This window comes from Tetranychus urticae, chromosome 3, assembly GCF_039701765.1.
Source record: "Tetranychus urticae isolate SD_2017Ah chromosome 3, NJAU_TeUrti_SD_1.0, whole genome shotgun sequence".
Lineage (NCBI taxonomy): Eukaryota > Metazoa > Arthropoda > Arachnida > Trombidiformes > Tetranychidae > Tetranychus > Tetranychus urticae.
Genome location: NC_142960.1, coordinates 23,976,264 through 23,992,654, shown reverse-complemented (window position 1 = coordinate 23,992,654; position 16,391 = coordinate 23,976,264). Strand labels below are relative to the sequence as shown.

The window sequence follows — 16,391 nt, the reverse complement described above, 5'->3', positions numbered from 1 at the left end:
AATATAATTATTGAAATATCAGAAAGTCTTTGTTTTTCGCTATTTCCATGAATCTGTAATTTGAAACTTATCCATCTCATCCCTTGGAATGAAAAATGACTCTCAATTCAAGTTATTGATAATAATTTGCAAAGTGCATCAATTTTGGGTGAATAATGAAAAATGAAAAATGCAAATATAAAGACTGGTGGAAATGCAGTTCAATACTTGAACAAATAACATTTTCCAATTTCACTCAAAAGTTCTGCAGATTAAGTCTTAAGTAAATTAAAAGTTGAGTTTGTTCCATTTATTGGAATCTAAAATTTAAATTAAAGCAAAGTTAATGCAATTCAGATGAACACATGCAGTTCCTTAATCATATTTTGTTTGTCAACCAACACAAGCATGTTTTATCACTTTTACCCTCTTTGATCTATCAACAACTAAACTCAAAGTTACGGCTCATTTATCATCGTCCTTCAAAAATCACTTGCAGTCCCTGTTCCTGAAGAGTCGAAGCATCTTCAAAATTCAACCTTTTTCTTAACGAGAAGAGAAGAAAAAAATTTCTGAACAAAACTTTTCCTCTACAACATTTGACAATTTGTCGTTAAAAAAACGAAACTAAATTTTCAATTTTTTTAGTTTTCCAAGAAATGGAAGAATAAAAAATGAAAGAAAAATTTTCGTTTCCATTTTTTTCTGCAGATTATGCAAGATAATGATACCATTTTGACGTAATATAGAGTTTCAGATGAAAGGTCAATTGAGCCAATTTGAAGAGGAAGACAAAAAAGAACAAATAAGCCAACTATTAGCATGGAATCCATTTTACTTTGAATGTTGAACTTTTCCTTGTTTTTCCAATATTCATTGTGATACTTTTCTTTCTTCATGATTCATGTTTCTTTTCATTTCGTTTATCACAATTTTACACAATGTTGATATTGACTTTTAACTATCTTTTCCAGCTCCTCTGTTTCCTTATTATTCCCAGTCCAAGAAGCGAAACTCTTGTTGTTTTCAGTTCAATTATTATTATTCTTGATGATGAATGATTTCAATGGTTTATGGTTTTGACACAAAAAATTCAGAGTTGGTCATATTTCATTTGATTATCTGATTTCATCAAGCCAAATAATGGATCAAAGCAAAAAGGGTTTCCATCTGACTCCATTGTTTGTCTATGAATATTAGAGGGAAAAACATTTTCCTTGCTTATTCCTCATTCAAAGCCAACAAAACAATGTTGACTTGCCTCAATTTATTTGACTTACAGGTTTGAATGTAAGTAAATGTTATTATAATTCAAGAAAGAAGCCCAAATTGAGAAGAAAAAACAAGAAGAAGAAGAAGCAAAAGAAATCAAAATAACTCCATAAAGATTTGAATGTAAATGTTGAAGAAAAAAAGTTTATCTCGAGTTTTCTTCTCTTTTCCTCTCCCCCTTTTCTCAGTTGGAATTCTTGTGAAGCTAAACTGAAGTAGAACAAAAAAGTGTTCAAATTGGTTAAGATAAATAATAGTCAATTGTTGAGATGATTTTGAGTAAAGAAAAAAGAAATTGTAATAAAAAGTATTTCGATTTTTTGCTCTCACTCCCAGTCAATTGAACAACAAATCTTTTGAATAATTTAACTAACTATGAATACAATCAATCAGTGTATTGAAAAAGATAAAAAATGTTCATGGAAACGATGAGCAAAGAAATTGATAGAAATGAAGAAAAGAATGTTTCAAGTCAACTTTAATCAACTTTTCCATTGACATTGACGATTCTTGATTTTGTTCATTTCAAGTTGACCTTTAAAACAAAAGTTTATTAAAAGTCTTCAATTCGAAACAGAATTGCTCTCAACTTTTGAGACATCAAATTTTGTTGCAATGTTAATGTAGAGTAACAATTTTACTTAAAAGTAGATGAAATTGAATAACATTATTTTCCACTTTCAAGTAAAATTGATAAAGTTCTGCTTATTCAATTGGTTTAGAGCATTTTCAGTTCTAAATCACGTAAAAGGTAAAGACTGGCATTTTATTGGAAGAAATAAGGTTTTCGGAAAAAATTTTGCTCTTCATTTTTCCCTTCAACGTCTGCATGTTTGTTTACCTTTGAAATTGTTTTTCAATTTCAAAGTTGATTGATTTTATCTCATATTTATATGCAAGACGATATAATTGAATAACAAAATTGTTATGGATTGATATAATTGAAGCTGTTAAGTTTTCAAGTTAACCTGAGTAAACTGATTACTCTGATTTGTTTCACATTTTGAGCTCATTTTTTGCTTCACTTTTCCTTCTTCTTCAACTGATTTCCATTCACTAAATCCCATTAGAGTTTTTATACTTTTTTGCTCATTTTTAAAAGATTTTCACTTGAATTTTTTTTCTTTTCTTCTTTCTTGTGCTTTTACGGAAAAAACCAGAATCTATTATCACTTCAACCCAAGTAACCTTAAACATTCTCAGGAAAAGTGAAGAACCTCAATCAGATATAAGTTGATGATAAAAAAGTGGTTGCTATTGTTTAAAGATGGTGAAAGTGAGAATGCCTCTTGAAATGTTTTGTTATACTTGGTGAGATAATCATAGTAATGGTTGTAATGATAATGATGGAGAAACTCGGAGTGATGAAAAAAGCTTGTCTAATCAAAAATATTTTGATAGCTTTTTATGGTTCAATGATTTAATTTGGTCAACATCAAAAATTTTGATCCTTTATTTTTTTATTTGAGAAAAGCATGATTGAAATGCGTCTCTTTAAAGCTCTTTTTTGAACCACAAATGGATAACTTTCAAGGGAATGAAAAATTTGTCAATATTATTGGCTTTCATTCTGTAGTCAAGCAAGTCCCGAAATTCAATAAACTTGTGATTATTTTCTGAACAGGATAGGCATCAATCAACTGTCAGAATTGTCAACAAGGCTCATTTTGTGGAACAAAAACTTTTGTTTTATATTTTGTTAAGTTTGTATTGAATAATATCTTATAAAGAATAATCCTGAATATTAAGAAGAACCTGTAGATTGATGTGTGAATAAAGACAAAGCAATAAAATATAATTCTATAATTAAATGATTATCTTCATTTTTGGATTTAGAACGTTAATATCATGAAAATTCATCTATTTCATTGAATAAAGTTGGTTTGAAATTGATAGCATAATTATGTGTTATTAATGTTAATCAGCGATTATAAACTCAAATCGGAATTTCCGAGATTAATTTAATCACTTAACATCGATATATCAGGCAATTTTCTCTGACCAATATCAACACCATTCTAGGTAACTCGTTTATTTGAACTTCTAACGAATTTGAAGGATACAAATGTATATGCTAACCAAACATGCTAGTTTACTTATATTTAAGTGTTAAGTTTTTATGCACTGAAGCACCATAGTTTCAAGTTCTTTGCGCTCATACGTTCATTTGGCCTCCAAACGACCTCTGCAGTCATTTTTGCGTAGTACACTTTTATTCTACTAACATGCCGATAGCATGCAGATATCGCTCTCAAAGCATTTCTAGCCAAAAGAAACGATTTTGCTCCAACTTGTATTGCTTCTCAAAATGGAAGTTGATGGAAAGTTCCTCAACTGCTTATGCCCAAGTGTCATTGCTGTTACTCTTTTCATTAAGAATGTAAACTCACCATTCATATAGTAGAACTCCCAAAATTGAAGAATCCCAAGCCATTGAATTTCAAGACATTCAAGTTCATTCGGTTATTTGACCTCTGAATGATTTTGAAGATTATTTTCTGAGTTCTAACTGTTCAAATTGATTCATGTTTGTTACATTTTCATAACTCATGCCATCGGATAGAACAACGAATTTTCCCCAGAAGCATTCATTAACTGAACATTACATGCATACTCATATCTTTTTACCAATATATGTTATCAACATGAAACAAACATCTATCGATCTAAAAAAAATTTGAACTCAAAAAATTACCTGAAAAGTCATTTGTTAGGTCGAATAGCTGAATGACCACGAATGTCCTCTAAACTCTGGATTTATGGTCATGCAATTTTGCAAATTTTTCTGAGTGAATATCATAAAGATATGAACTTTTGTTCGAAATTTATTGCGCAAACGAGCGTCAAGGATAAAAAAATCCAGTAGAATCTGACCCTTTTCAAGCCCTTTTCTAATTTCTTCCTGAACCTCTTAACAATGCTTCACTCATAGTTACTCAGTAGTCACGTGCTACTTTATCTGCCCAATTTTGATTGTAAAATATTCCACTGACATATTGTTTCAAGGCTGTAGCTCCAATATCGGTGAATTCGCTATTTCTGTAGGACTCAGCATTCCTCATCAGGCTCAAAATGGCCACGTATTCATTGCTGAACTGCCAATTTTGGACCATGGATGTACAACTAAAACTGCACAGGAATAATGAATTGGCTACAATCGATATTGTCCCTTCTTAGTATATTGGAGTATTGGACCTTATTATCTCTATCATCGTGATCCATATTTAAATATTTAAACTAACAAACACCTGCATCAATCTTGACTTGACTTTAATATAGCAGAAAAGTACCACCGAACTAGCAATCCTCGTTGGTTGATACTCTAAAATTGAAGATAAAAACGATTTCGTATTAAAAAGACGTACACCTACGGATGGTAGAGACTATCGCATAAATAGGATTACAACATGTTGAAAGTGGTTAATATTGTTAATTGCAGGTATTTGTTTAGTTTTTTGAAACATAAAGAGAAATCAGAAGTTTTTCAATGGACTTCAAATGCCCTTGAAGTGACACGCTATAGTTTATGAGTTGCATTGGTGCAATTTCGCGTTCTTTGATGCCTTGATACCTTGGAATTTGCTGCGCTCAGACTTTGGAAGATTTCTGTTCATTCATCAGCCAGACTGATATTGGATTTTCAAGCCGACACAAACACCTGTGAAGCTAGCGAATCTAGTTTAATCACAGTGAAAAATCCAGCGATTGATCGATTCGCCTGCAGGATACCATATAATACGTATATAATAAATAACGAACGATTGAGTAATCTTGAAAATACAAATTTGAAGCATGTTATACAATGTTAACAATCTAAGACAATAATTCAAGTAAAATATTCCAAATCATGATGTAATTAGGAGATAATGAAATAGGAAAAAAGCAGAAAAACTAAGCTATTATTAATATTAAATAATAGAGTTAACTTTTAGAGCATTACTTCAACCCGCGCCTTTACAAGAATACATACTGACATCTAGTGGCTTCTTAATAAACTATTGCAATCTCTGTAAAAACTAGTGAAGGGACTGGCTCTGACATCTATTTTCATCAAGATGAAGTATTCTTAAATTCGTTCAATTTTCCCTCGAAACATGAAAACGAAAAGACTATGTGCAAAATACATTATTCATGATCGGTATATCAAGATATAATAGATCTTATTGATTTCTCTCAACAATTAACATCCAACTTTTTATTGAAAAAAGTTTTGATTTGAATGTTCTTTTGATAAAATGATTGAATGAAAGTTACTAAACAAAATGTCAGTTGTTTTTGATAACAAAAATAGATGAAAAATATCGATACTAAAGTAAAATATGGAGCAAGAAGTAACAAACGATAAATGTAAAAGATGAATGGATAAATACTGCCAATAACAGATTACTTTGAATTTCATACAATTGATGAATTTTCATTCATCTTTCCAAAACCATTTTTCACCAAAGTTCACAAAAAAGTAATTTAATGATAGTTTCTAAAATATTTGGCTTTAGGCCATCAAGCATCAGGAAATGGCGTTGCAATTAATAAATAGAAAAGCAAAAAAAGTTGAGAAAAAATGGTAAAAAATGGATGATTTAATCCATGAAATGTTCATGCAGTCCAAGTAGCTTCTTACATGATAAATGTTGATTGAAAAAAAGGATTAAAAGGTCAAGCAAAGTGTCGGTCGATTCAACTGCTCTTTTTTCCCCTGTAACTCAATTGATGGATTGCCTCAACTATTGATGGAAGCAAATTTTTGACTGGAAATCTTAACTGCATCTCGATCACATTACTTCATCTAGATCAATATGACACAATGAGAAAAGTGCATCTTAAGGAAAAGATTGAGAGGAAAAAGTAGCTGAAAAAAAGTCACAAGATGAGCCAAAGTAATCTTCATCCTCTTTCATATTATAATATACAAAAGCAATGAAATGTTATTGGGAGGAACTGGGAGTAAAATAATGAAAGATAACAGGGAATGATGACTCTGTATTTGTCACTCAAAGGCTGTGAGTAAATGTAAAGCTCAAAAAGGGTCACAATTTGATAACATCATGTTAACCATGAGCATGATGGTGAAGGAGGATTGGAACGAAAAGGCAAAGTGTTGGAATTTATGGAAAAGGCAAAACATATTAATGCTCTTATTGGCAATCAGTTTTCCATGTTAATCATGCCAATGGAAATCACGAAATTCAAAGTCGAGTTAATATCAATTTTCATTGAACATGATATTGATGAGTGAATAAAATGAAGACTTTTGATTTTTTGCTTTTCAAGTTTATCGATTAAAGAATGATTATTGTTTCAATATACCGATCGAAAATATTATAATTTTAAATGTACATTCATTGGTTATAAATCATTCTTGAACTTGATAATGAATTGTTGAGAGAAACATTTATCATAATTAGAATCATCAATTGTCTTTACTTAACCAAGAAAAAAAATTTGTTTCTTTTTGCCAACTTTTATCTTCTTTTTCCATCCAAATGAATTTTCAGTTAATTTGATTTTCCCTGTTAATCAATAATGTTAATTGTAATGAAGCATAAAGTAAACTTACCTAAGACAGTTAATCTCATGGTTCGATAAACTGTTCTCCCAATGCGATAATCAATTCTACATTTATATTCAGCTTCATCTTCTTTTTCAACAGTCTTGATCAGCAACTTGGATATCGGATAGTTTATATTGAATACCATTCGATCTGCAACTTCCGAAGAATGTGAGGCTTCTTTAAGGCTTGTTTTACGAGCATCGACTGTATAAATTGGTCGAACCGAATCATTGCGATACCAAAGAATAAGAATTATCGTGTCATCTCCATGTTCACCTGAAATATCACAAGGTATTGTAAAGTTCTGTCCAGTATAAGCCACAAACAAGTTTTTATCATAAAAATCGCTTTCTGTTGGAAGAAAAGAAAAAAAATTTAGAATTTAAAAGTCGAAAATGTTTTAAATTATATTCAAGAATTTTCAGCTTTTTGGATTCGATTGAAACTGATCTGTGATGAACTCAATGGACATAGAATTGAGTTGGAGAACGAAATTGGTTATTAATCGTTTCTTTGGTAACCGAAAGATTTTTAATGAATATCAATTTGATCGACTTTCGTTGAAACTTTTTTTTCTGATCATTTCTTCTTATTTTGCTTTGGAAATGTTATCTTGTCTGAATGTTGGATAAGTTGTCCAATCAGCTTAATCAAAAGGTTCAAATTTTTGGCTTGCTTGCGAAAGGAAGGAGTAAAGCACCAACAGCATCAAGAGGAACCATTAAGAGCAGAAAATTTGAGATTAAATTGACTACCAAAAAGAATGTCTTCTGGGAGTTTCTTTTTCCTATTTTTCTTTCTTTTTCTCTCTCTTCTTTCTTCATCTCATTTGTTTTTGTTGAGCTTATTTTATTCACAAGTATTAAGAATAGAAACATTGTAAACAGAAAAATAAGAGGTTAAGAGGCACTGAAAAAGCACCAGAGAAACAAGAATAATGTTGATAATATCAGAGCTCAAGTGGATAATTTGAATCTTTAACAATTTGTTTTACAATAAAAATGTTAACCTAAGCAAAGCCAGGAAAGCTGAACAATACAAAAACAGAAACTATTTCAACATTGAGAAACATTATTCTGTCACGAGGCAGAAAAGTTTGGTAAATAATCAGCAATACTTTTATATTAAACAATTCATCAGTTAATTCATCAATTCAACTCAATAAGAAACGATTCAAAGGTGAATCAAATCGAAATTCTTGGTCAGGACATTTTCATTTTTCATTTAACTTCACCGATTTGAAGTAAAAGAAACGTTTTCAAAAATATCTCAACCAACAAAAAGAAAACATTTCCTACTTCGAGCACATGTTCAAGTCGAAATCAGCAAATATGACTCCAAACCGAAAAAGGCGATAAATCGTGAAATAATCCGTTGACGTTTCGAAAGCCCTTCTCAACATGTAACTCAGAATTTCATTTATATTCGTTGAGTTAAGCGTTAATTTGCAAAAACTTATCGATCTCTTGTTTGCTTTAGAATCAGTTAAGAGACTTTAGATAGTTCTTTGTTAATGGAATTGAATGTCTACTTTGATTCTAAAATTTTTCTAAAATCGAACTTCGAACTGAATAGAAATTTAAATATGATCGATTATTGGCAAATGTGAATATTTTCATTGAGAATAAAAGATCAGAATATTGATTGTGGAACAAATCGAAAGCAATTCTGTTGAACAATTCCATTAATTTACTTTTTATTCAATTTTTCTGAGCATTCCTCTCCTCACATCTGCTAATGGTTATTGCATTACAATTATTTTTCATAACTCAACTTACATGCTATTATTATCTCATTGAAGAAGAAGAAATGAGTTGAAATTGCCTCAATCGTTTGAATTGCGTGTTTACCATTGAAATTCAAGAATAGAAGAAAAACAATAAGTTCACAAGAAATGAATAATCACAAGAAAATGCTTCTCTTTTGTAATCGCTCAACATTTTCTTGTCATTTAAAACCATTTCATTTCTCAAGAAATTCTGTTGATAACTGATTACAAAATATGATTCAATGTACTTGACAAGAGAGTGAGGAATGACAAAAGGTAAACAGAAGTAAATCCAGATGAATGAATAGATTGAAAAAGTAAAGTTTCATGACATTTTCATCTTCCATTCTTTCGTTCATCTTGCAACGAAATGTTACCTTCAAAATATTTTTGACAAAAACCGTTATTCCAAAGATGATACTCTGTTCACATTGACACATCAACGAACAACGATTGATATGTAATGGTGAACGAATATAAAGAAAAGAAAAGTTCCTAAAAGTAGATTTTCTGTTGATCGAGAAAAAGAACAAAAAAGAAAAGAAATTATTGCAAATTCTGGATAATATGTAGGTTCAGTTTCTCTCCTTATTTTGCGTTATTTTCCTGTTTCTCAACTTTTCCCTTTCCGATCATGAAACTGATGATGGTGTGAGCTGATAACATGAATTTTACTCTTTTAACATATTCTCATCAAGATGATGGAACAAGACAAAATTCATTCAATTTTTAGTTGAACGCATGAAGAAAGAGAGAGAGAGAGAGAGAAATGAACGTCATCAGGAAACAAGGAAAGCAAGTTAACCAGATATTCTGGTAAAGAGAAAAAGAAAGAAAGAAAAGATGAAAAAAAGAAGATAACACCATCATTTGGACAGAATTGACACCAACATATCATGAATAGGTTATAAGATGTTCCATGTTATTCCATGTTACCAGTTATGTAACCATATTTTATATTTTACTTACTCTCCACTGCTCTTTTCATCACTTCAATGAATTCATCTTTTGGTTATCATTATTGTGCTTCAATGTGCTATTCATGAGAACCAACTAATGTGCTGAGAAAAGAGTCAAAATTTTCAATCGAAAATAACATTCCAAATGAGCTTAAAATGTTGCCTCTAATGAAACTTGAAAAAAGTGTCTTCAATCCCAGTTGACTTTTCCATCTTTTACATCAAAATTTCATGACACTTTCCATGCATTTTTCATTAGCATTTTTGTCGTTTCCGTTTACCAGACTTTACACACTTAGTCAAGCTTGCAAATAGCGAAACAATTTGAGCAAAGTGTTGAACTTTTCAAAGTACATTTACAAGTGTTTTTGCATTTCTTAATAAATGATTTCATTCTTGTTCCTTTCATCTGATTCGCTCTGATTTACTCCAACAAATGAGCACATTTACACAAGTTATCTTCATCTTTGCTCTTTCAACTGACTTCCATGCTCAATGAACAGCCATAATGACAATCTGATTTAAATATTTGTTCATTTTCACTTTTCATGTCTTTCAACATGATGCTTTTTCCATTCTTTATTCTGTATTCCTATCATGCATTTTTCTTGCAAAGGAATCACATTTTTCCATGTTGTTAATGTTCCTTTTGCTCTCGCCATTCTTCACTTTTCATCATTTCCATTTTACAGCATTTTCGCTCATCTTTTCCATCTTCATTCTCTTTCAGCTTCAATAATATTCTTCTATTTCAACGTCAACATCATTGAACAGATGATTATCATAATTATCGCAGAGAACAAAATGATTTTGATGAAAAATAGAAAACACAAAAAAAGGCAAATTAAATTGCATAAAGAGACTCAATTATAATTTTCAAATGTGATGAGTAAAAAACTAGCAACTTTTGTAAAATTAATATTTGTTGTAAAGGTTGAGAAATATTAGTTTCAAGATATTAATGTTATAATAGATGGATGGGAAGAGAGGAAATGAATGGAAAAGAAAAGGTTTTAACCTTAGAATACCATGGAAATGTCAAGTACATCTGATTATTCAATTAAACAGAACTCAACGAATAAAAGAAACTATTCTTATTACCTTGGGTGATAAGATCAATTGTCATATTTTCATTCATAACTCTTCTCTTCTCTACCATTTTCAGCTTGAAATCCCTCATTTCGGCAATTCTCCTGAAACTCACATTTCCATCTGAATAAGGTTGAATGAAATTTAATCAGCAGATTTTACTTAAGAAAAGTGGAAAAACGAAAATTTCCTCTTCAGCTTAATTCGATAATGAAGGACCAAAAAGTTTAATGAAAGTTGAGATTAAAAAAGGTTTTCAGGTTTCAAGATCAAGTTTACCAGACTGACTGGTGTTAGATCACTTTACAAGGAAAAATTCACAACAAAAACTGTTATCTGATCAGTAAATGACTGGGAATTGAAAGATTCCGCCAAAGAATTGATCGACTTTTAAATGATGAGAATTTTATGACTTTAATTGTGTTTGGATGCAACCTTTTTGGTGATGATGATCCATTCATTTGGATATTTTGTGCTCTTTTAAACATGTTGTTATGATAAGATTCATTCATTGTTCATGTTTCCATTCATTTTTTGTTCTTCATTTGGTTTCTGTTCTTTGATTCTGCTATCTGTGGACATCAATAATTGTACAGAAACGGAAATAATTGTCCGGTCAAATGGAAAGTTGACATGGTAAATAGAGAAATTCTGAGAAAGACAATGAACAGATAGAAGTTGTTAAAGTAAATGTAGACAGGCTGACAGGGTTGACAGAGGAAGCAAAAAAGAGATGAAAAAGCAACAAACAAAAGGACAAATTGTTCTCACTCAACTCTTCTCTTCACTTTTTTCACTGTTTAACCCTTTTTCATGAAATATAATGAATAAGGTTATCATGATTAGCCATCAACTAAACTGACCATAAAATGGAATCGAATTTGCTTTAGAATTAAATTGAATTGTATAACAATTAAAGTTCATTTCAACAGAAAGTCTTTTATTAAATTAATCAACTTTCAGTCTTTATTAATGAAAATGAAATAAAAGTTTTCTCCGAATTTTGGAAAAGAATTGAACTAAGAAAGCGTTTTTTATCAAATGATTAATATTAAAAGTAAAGTCACATTTACTTTGAACATTATCATTGGCGAATGATGAAGATGATATCATAAACATTAATGATGCTGGGAATGGTTCATCATTAATATTAGTTAAGTTGGTTAACACTCAATGTTATGCTTTAGATGAGCAACTAGATTGAGTCACATTGAATTGAGATATTATTGTGAAGAAAATGGTTTCAACAATGAATACAGTTCTGGGTCAGGGTTGGTCAATGGTTCAACAGCTTTCATTACAGAATATAATGATAACAGAATTTAGGTGATGAGAAGTAAATTCAGATTGAGTTTGATTGTGGGAAATTGCTGATCATTAATGATAATGTTAATAGACTCAACAGAAATCGAGATCAAGAGAATGATCAGCATTTAGAAATATCCAGCTGTTTAACGCTTTTTCATGGAAAAAATTCTACAAAAGAAAACTTTTTCTTTGAAAATTCCAAGTTGTTTTCATTTTAAAGTGTAGCATTCAATTGGAACGACAACATGAATATTAAATAGCGAAAGTGAGCTTAATGAAATGCGGAAGGTTAAGCTTCTTTCGTTGATCTTTTCTCGCTTCCGATTGATTAATTCAATGTTACACCATTCAACAGTTTTCTTTAGTCTTCAGCAGAATAACTTGAAATTGAGAAAATGGAAAAACATTTTAAAAGAAACCAAATACATTTTCATTATTCTCTTGATTCCATTATAACCTTCATTTCCATTGCTTTCACTCTTTTCAATATAATGGTATTTAAAATTGACTGTAAATCATTCATCATGTCACGTTGTGCATTTTTGTTTCAACATGAAAAATGGTCCATCATGTGTAAGTCAAATGATGTATGAACTTTATTTCCTGGATAAATTTGAAAGATGAGAACATAAAAAACTGTTGATAAAGGAACGAATTGATTGACCAAAAACAACTTTGTTAGATTGAAGCAAATGGACTTTAACAGTTAATAATTAGATTCATTTTCAAAGTCAGAGCTTCTCTCATCTTTCGTTTCCATCTTTTTGAAATGGAATTGTTGAACAGTCTTGGCAACAGAACGATCTGAATATTCCAAAAGAGTTAGAAAAGATTTTAGCTCAATAATGCAATGTTTATTGAAAAGTTTTCGAGTTTGTTGGACTGATGATGACCATGTTGGTAATGATATTTTGACCAGCAATTGAATGCTTTTGTATCTCATGTGCATTAAAAGGGACAAAATTGTCATTTGTAAGTCATGCTAAGTCGAATCATTTATTCTGTAATGATAAGTCTCGAGCCATTTGTTTTCTTGGACTTGTTTGTTTCAATGGAAATTGTCTGCCATCGAAATTGAAGTAAAAGTAAAAAAGTAATTGAAAGTCGATTCGTGAATCAAACGAAAGGACAAAGTATCTTTTCAACTTCAATTGAATGTCAATATTTTTTCGTAAACTTCTATTCGGCTCATTAATTCAATGTGCAATATTTTCAAACTCGAGCCATTTCCCTAGTCTTTATAAATATTCATTGATAAAACTGTCTGAAAATTCTGCTTACGCTTCTTTCTGTATCCTTGTATCTTCTAACTTCATCAAAGCAATCGCAATGATTGGTGTAATGAAATGAATATATCATTGGTCGAAAGAGAAGCAGACAAAAAGCCGAAAATGTGAAACTGAAAATTGAAATTCACCAAATAATATCAATCAAGTTATTCTTTATCATCATCGAGACACAAATAAAAGGTTAACCCATCAAAATGATGGTTGATTTCATTACTTATCACTGATAATATCATGATACTTATTGCTCATTTTATTTGCAATGTTTCTTCTTCTTGTTCCTTCGTTTCTTGATGTGATCATATTCATCACTAACTTTTGCCTTTCAATGCATTTCATTTCTTCAGATCACATATTAATGCATGGTTGAAGATGATTTTTGCAATATGAATATTCAATGGCGCATGAAATATCAACGATTTTTTGGAAAATTTAATAAAACTATCGATAAATACTGAGTAATTGTCACTGATTTGTGAGTTACAATTCTGTCCGATCATTACCAATTATCAAAATCACATCAAATTTGATAATGCGCTTGTAGGTCGAGACGGTCAGAAAGCTACAGGCCTAAGACGCAGAGATGAGTTGATGTCAATCAATGTTGTTGAATGACGGTAGATAGGAAGCTGTCCACTCTGTGTCACATGCAATACCACAGTGCGCCAGATCGGACTAACTCCAGCAAAGTTAAACAACGTAAGCAAGAAGAAGGAGTAAAGTAAATATCGAAGTTTACTTGAGTTGATAACACGTACGCAAAGATTGATATGGCCGATTTGCAGAAGAATGTTTCTTTTAGCTTCTCACGAAATCATGTGAAAAAGTAGCAAATGCAGAATGGGAATAAAAAGGATAACAATGCCAACCTTGTTACTGAGATTGGATTGTTAGCGACTGATCTAAACGCAATACAACAGTATCTAAGTCATGACATCGGATTGAAAGTAAATGACGTATTTAAAGGCTTATTTGGTGCACTAAATTTGCCCGAGGATCGAATATGCACAATTAACTTGGAATATCTTCCTGATCAAAGCAAATTAGAGAAAAAATTTGTGAAATTCTAACAGATAAGTTTGAGTTAAAATATTGAATGCATAAACAAATTCATGATTAGAGGGTTAATTTATCACAATTGTGAATGAATACGAAAATCAATAAATATCATGGTTTTATGTGCTCTGCAATTTATCTTTTTTCTTGTTGCGTTTCCTAATTATTGAGACAAGAATAGAATCAAGGACAAAATACATTCAATTATCATCATGTAACATTATTCAAAGCAAGAAGGAAAAGGATTACTCATTCAGCTACATTCACACTTTAACCAAGTAAAGAATAAGAATATTATCATTTTTTGTTTCTCCACTTTCGGAGTGAAAAAAAGTGATAACAACAAAAGTATATCTTGAGAATTTGTCACTCCCTGGAAATTTTCTCTCTTTTTCCTCTTATTCCAATTGCAATGAAAATTATTGATTTTATGTGTTCTATTAACATTTTCACTCCTTTTTTACTCAATGAACATCCAAAACAATTTCACTGTTTCACAGATTTTCTTTTTTTCCTTGTTCTTCTCTCAATTGATTGAAAGGCAAATACAAGACTCAACATTACAACAACTTTATCACCTCCCTGTGTTATTAGGATGAGATCAATGTTAGCCAATGTAACAGTAATAATAATAATAAAGAGAATAATAATAATGATAATAATAAATAGAAAACAATTTTTCACTTTTTCTCTTTTCTATTTCACTTTTGATTCTCAGATGAAGAAAGCAAAATCATTGACAATTTGCAAGTGAACATTCCTGAACAAACTATCAATGGTTGATGGAAATTTATTGGCAATCTCTTCTCATGTTAACAGGGAATATTATTCGCATGTTATCGTGAAACATTTGAATAATGATAACATTTTGCAAGAACAATTGGAAAGAGAAAAGTTACAATTTTTTCGTCAGACATGATAATAAGCTTTGAAATGAAACATGAAATTACCTATTCTTATTGAAACATAAACACTTAATGACTGATATGTTATTAGATAATATCATTATCATTACATGGGAATCATGAAACATTGAGTTAACCATTAAACGAATTTGTTTTTCTCACTTTTTTTCTTGTTATTCAAAAAATGTTAACAAGTAAACTTACTAATCTCATATTACATTTAACAGATTATCGATTAGATAATAATGTTCTGAACTCGTTATTCTTGCTCTCTATAATGACTATGCGAAAGCCTTTAGTTACTAATAAGAAAAGATATTTTTCTTTTCACATAACTTGATATTATCGCAAATGGCCATGGAAATGGTAAATTTCAAAACTTATAATGATAACAATAATAACTAGCTAATCCATTATTGGTTTACTTGATAATTAGATGGGCTCATGTATCTGCTAACTTAATGATCGACAGGAAAAGAAATGCTTTTTCACTCCAAACTTGCTTTTCTTTTCAGATAATAAAAGATAAACTTGGATAAGTTTATGTTCCTTTTTTATCGCTCTTTATGTCAATTCTCATTTGATACATAAATGTTATTGTTGCAAGTGTTCAACCTGATTGCTAACATTAAGAATGGCCTTTCTTGTTTTCGGTCAAATTTATTTTCCTTTCAGGAGATGCTATTTAATTCATTAATATTAATGACAGCGATAAGCGGGTGAACAACAATTTAACGATTGATTTGTCAACACAGGTATGATCGAATCTATTCATTGGAGTGAGAAATATTAGTTTGGTTTCACTTTTGACTGGATATGACTTCAGTATCACGAGGAACAAATTGGAGAGCAATGAGGAGTTGTTCATTTAATTGGATTTTTCATGATATTTTAAGAGTATTTTATGGAGAATCGGAGATTCTATTTTTGTTTATGGATAAGATTGATGTTGAGTAAGAAAATGAATTTTCTACGTGGAGAATGCTGCGTTTTAAGGAAACTTTTATGAACAAAAGTTGAATAATTAAATAATGTTTAAAGTTTTTTTGCTAGATTTTCTGGAGTTTTTACTCAAGTTATGCAAAAGTCATTAAGCTCTTTGTGTAGTTCTGTAGCATCACAAAAACACAACTTGCACCATTAGACTCTTAGGATAATTATTCATTTACCAGTCATCGTCATCGTGCCGAATACCATAGAGAAAAGTTTGTGCTAGTG

The 16,391-nt window shown here is 30.5% G+C and overlaps 1 protein-coding gene across 1 annotated transcript in view; it reads right to left on the bottom strand.

Annotated features, from left to right (window-relative positions):
* LOC107365253 (synaptogenesis protein syg-2) overlaps window positions 1-16,391 on the bottom strand; it is a 142,466-nt gene that overhangs the window by 83,529 nt on the left and 42,546 nt on the right. The window contains exon 2 of the mRNA XM_015932727.3: window positions 6,809-7,153. Coding sequence (XP_015788213.2) covers window positions 6,809-7,153 — 345 coding nt within the window. The remainder of the gene's footprint in view (window positions 1-6,808; window positions 7,154-16,391) is intronic.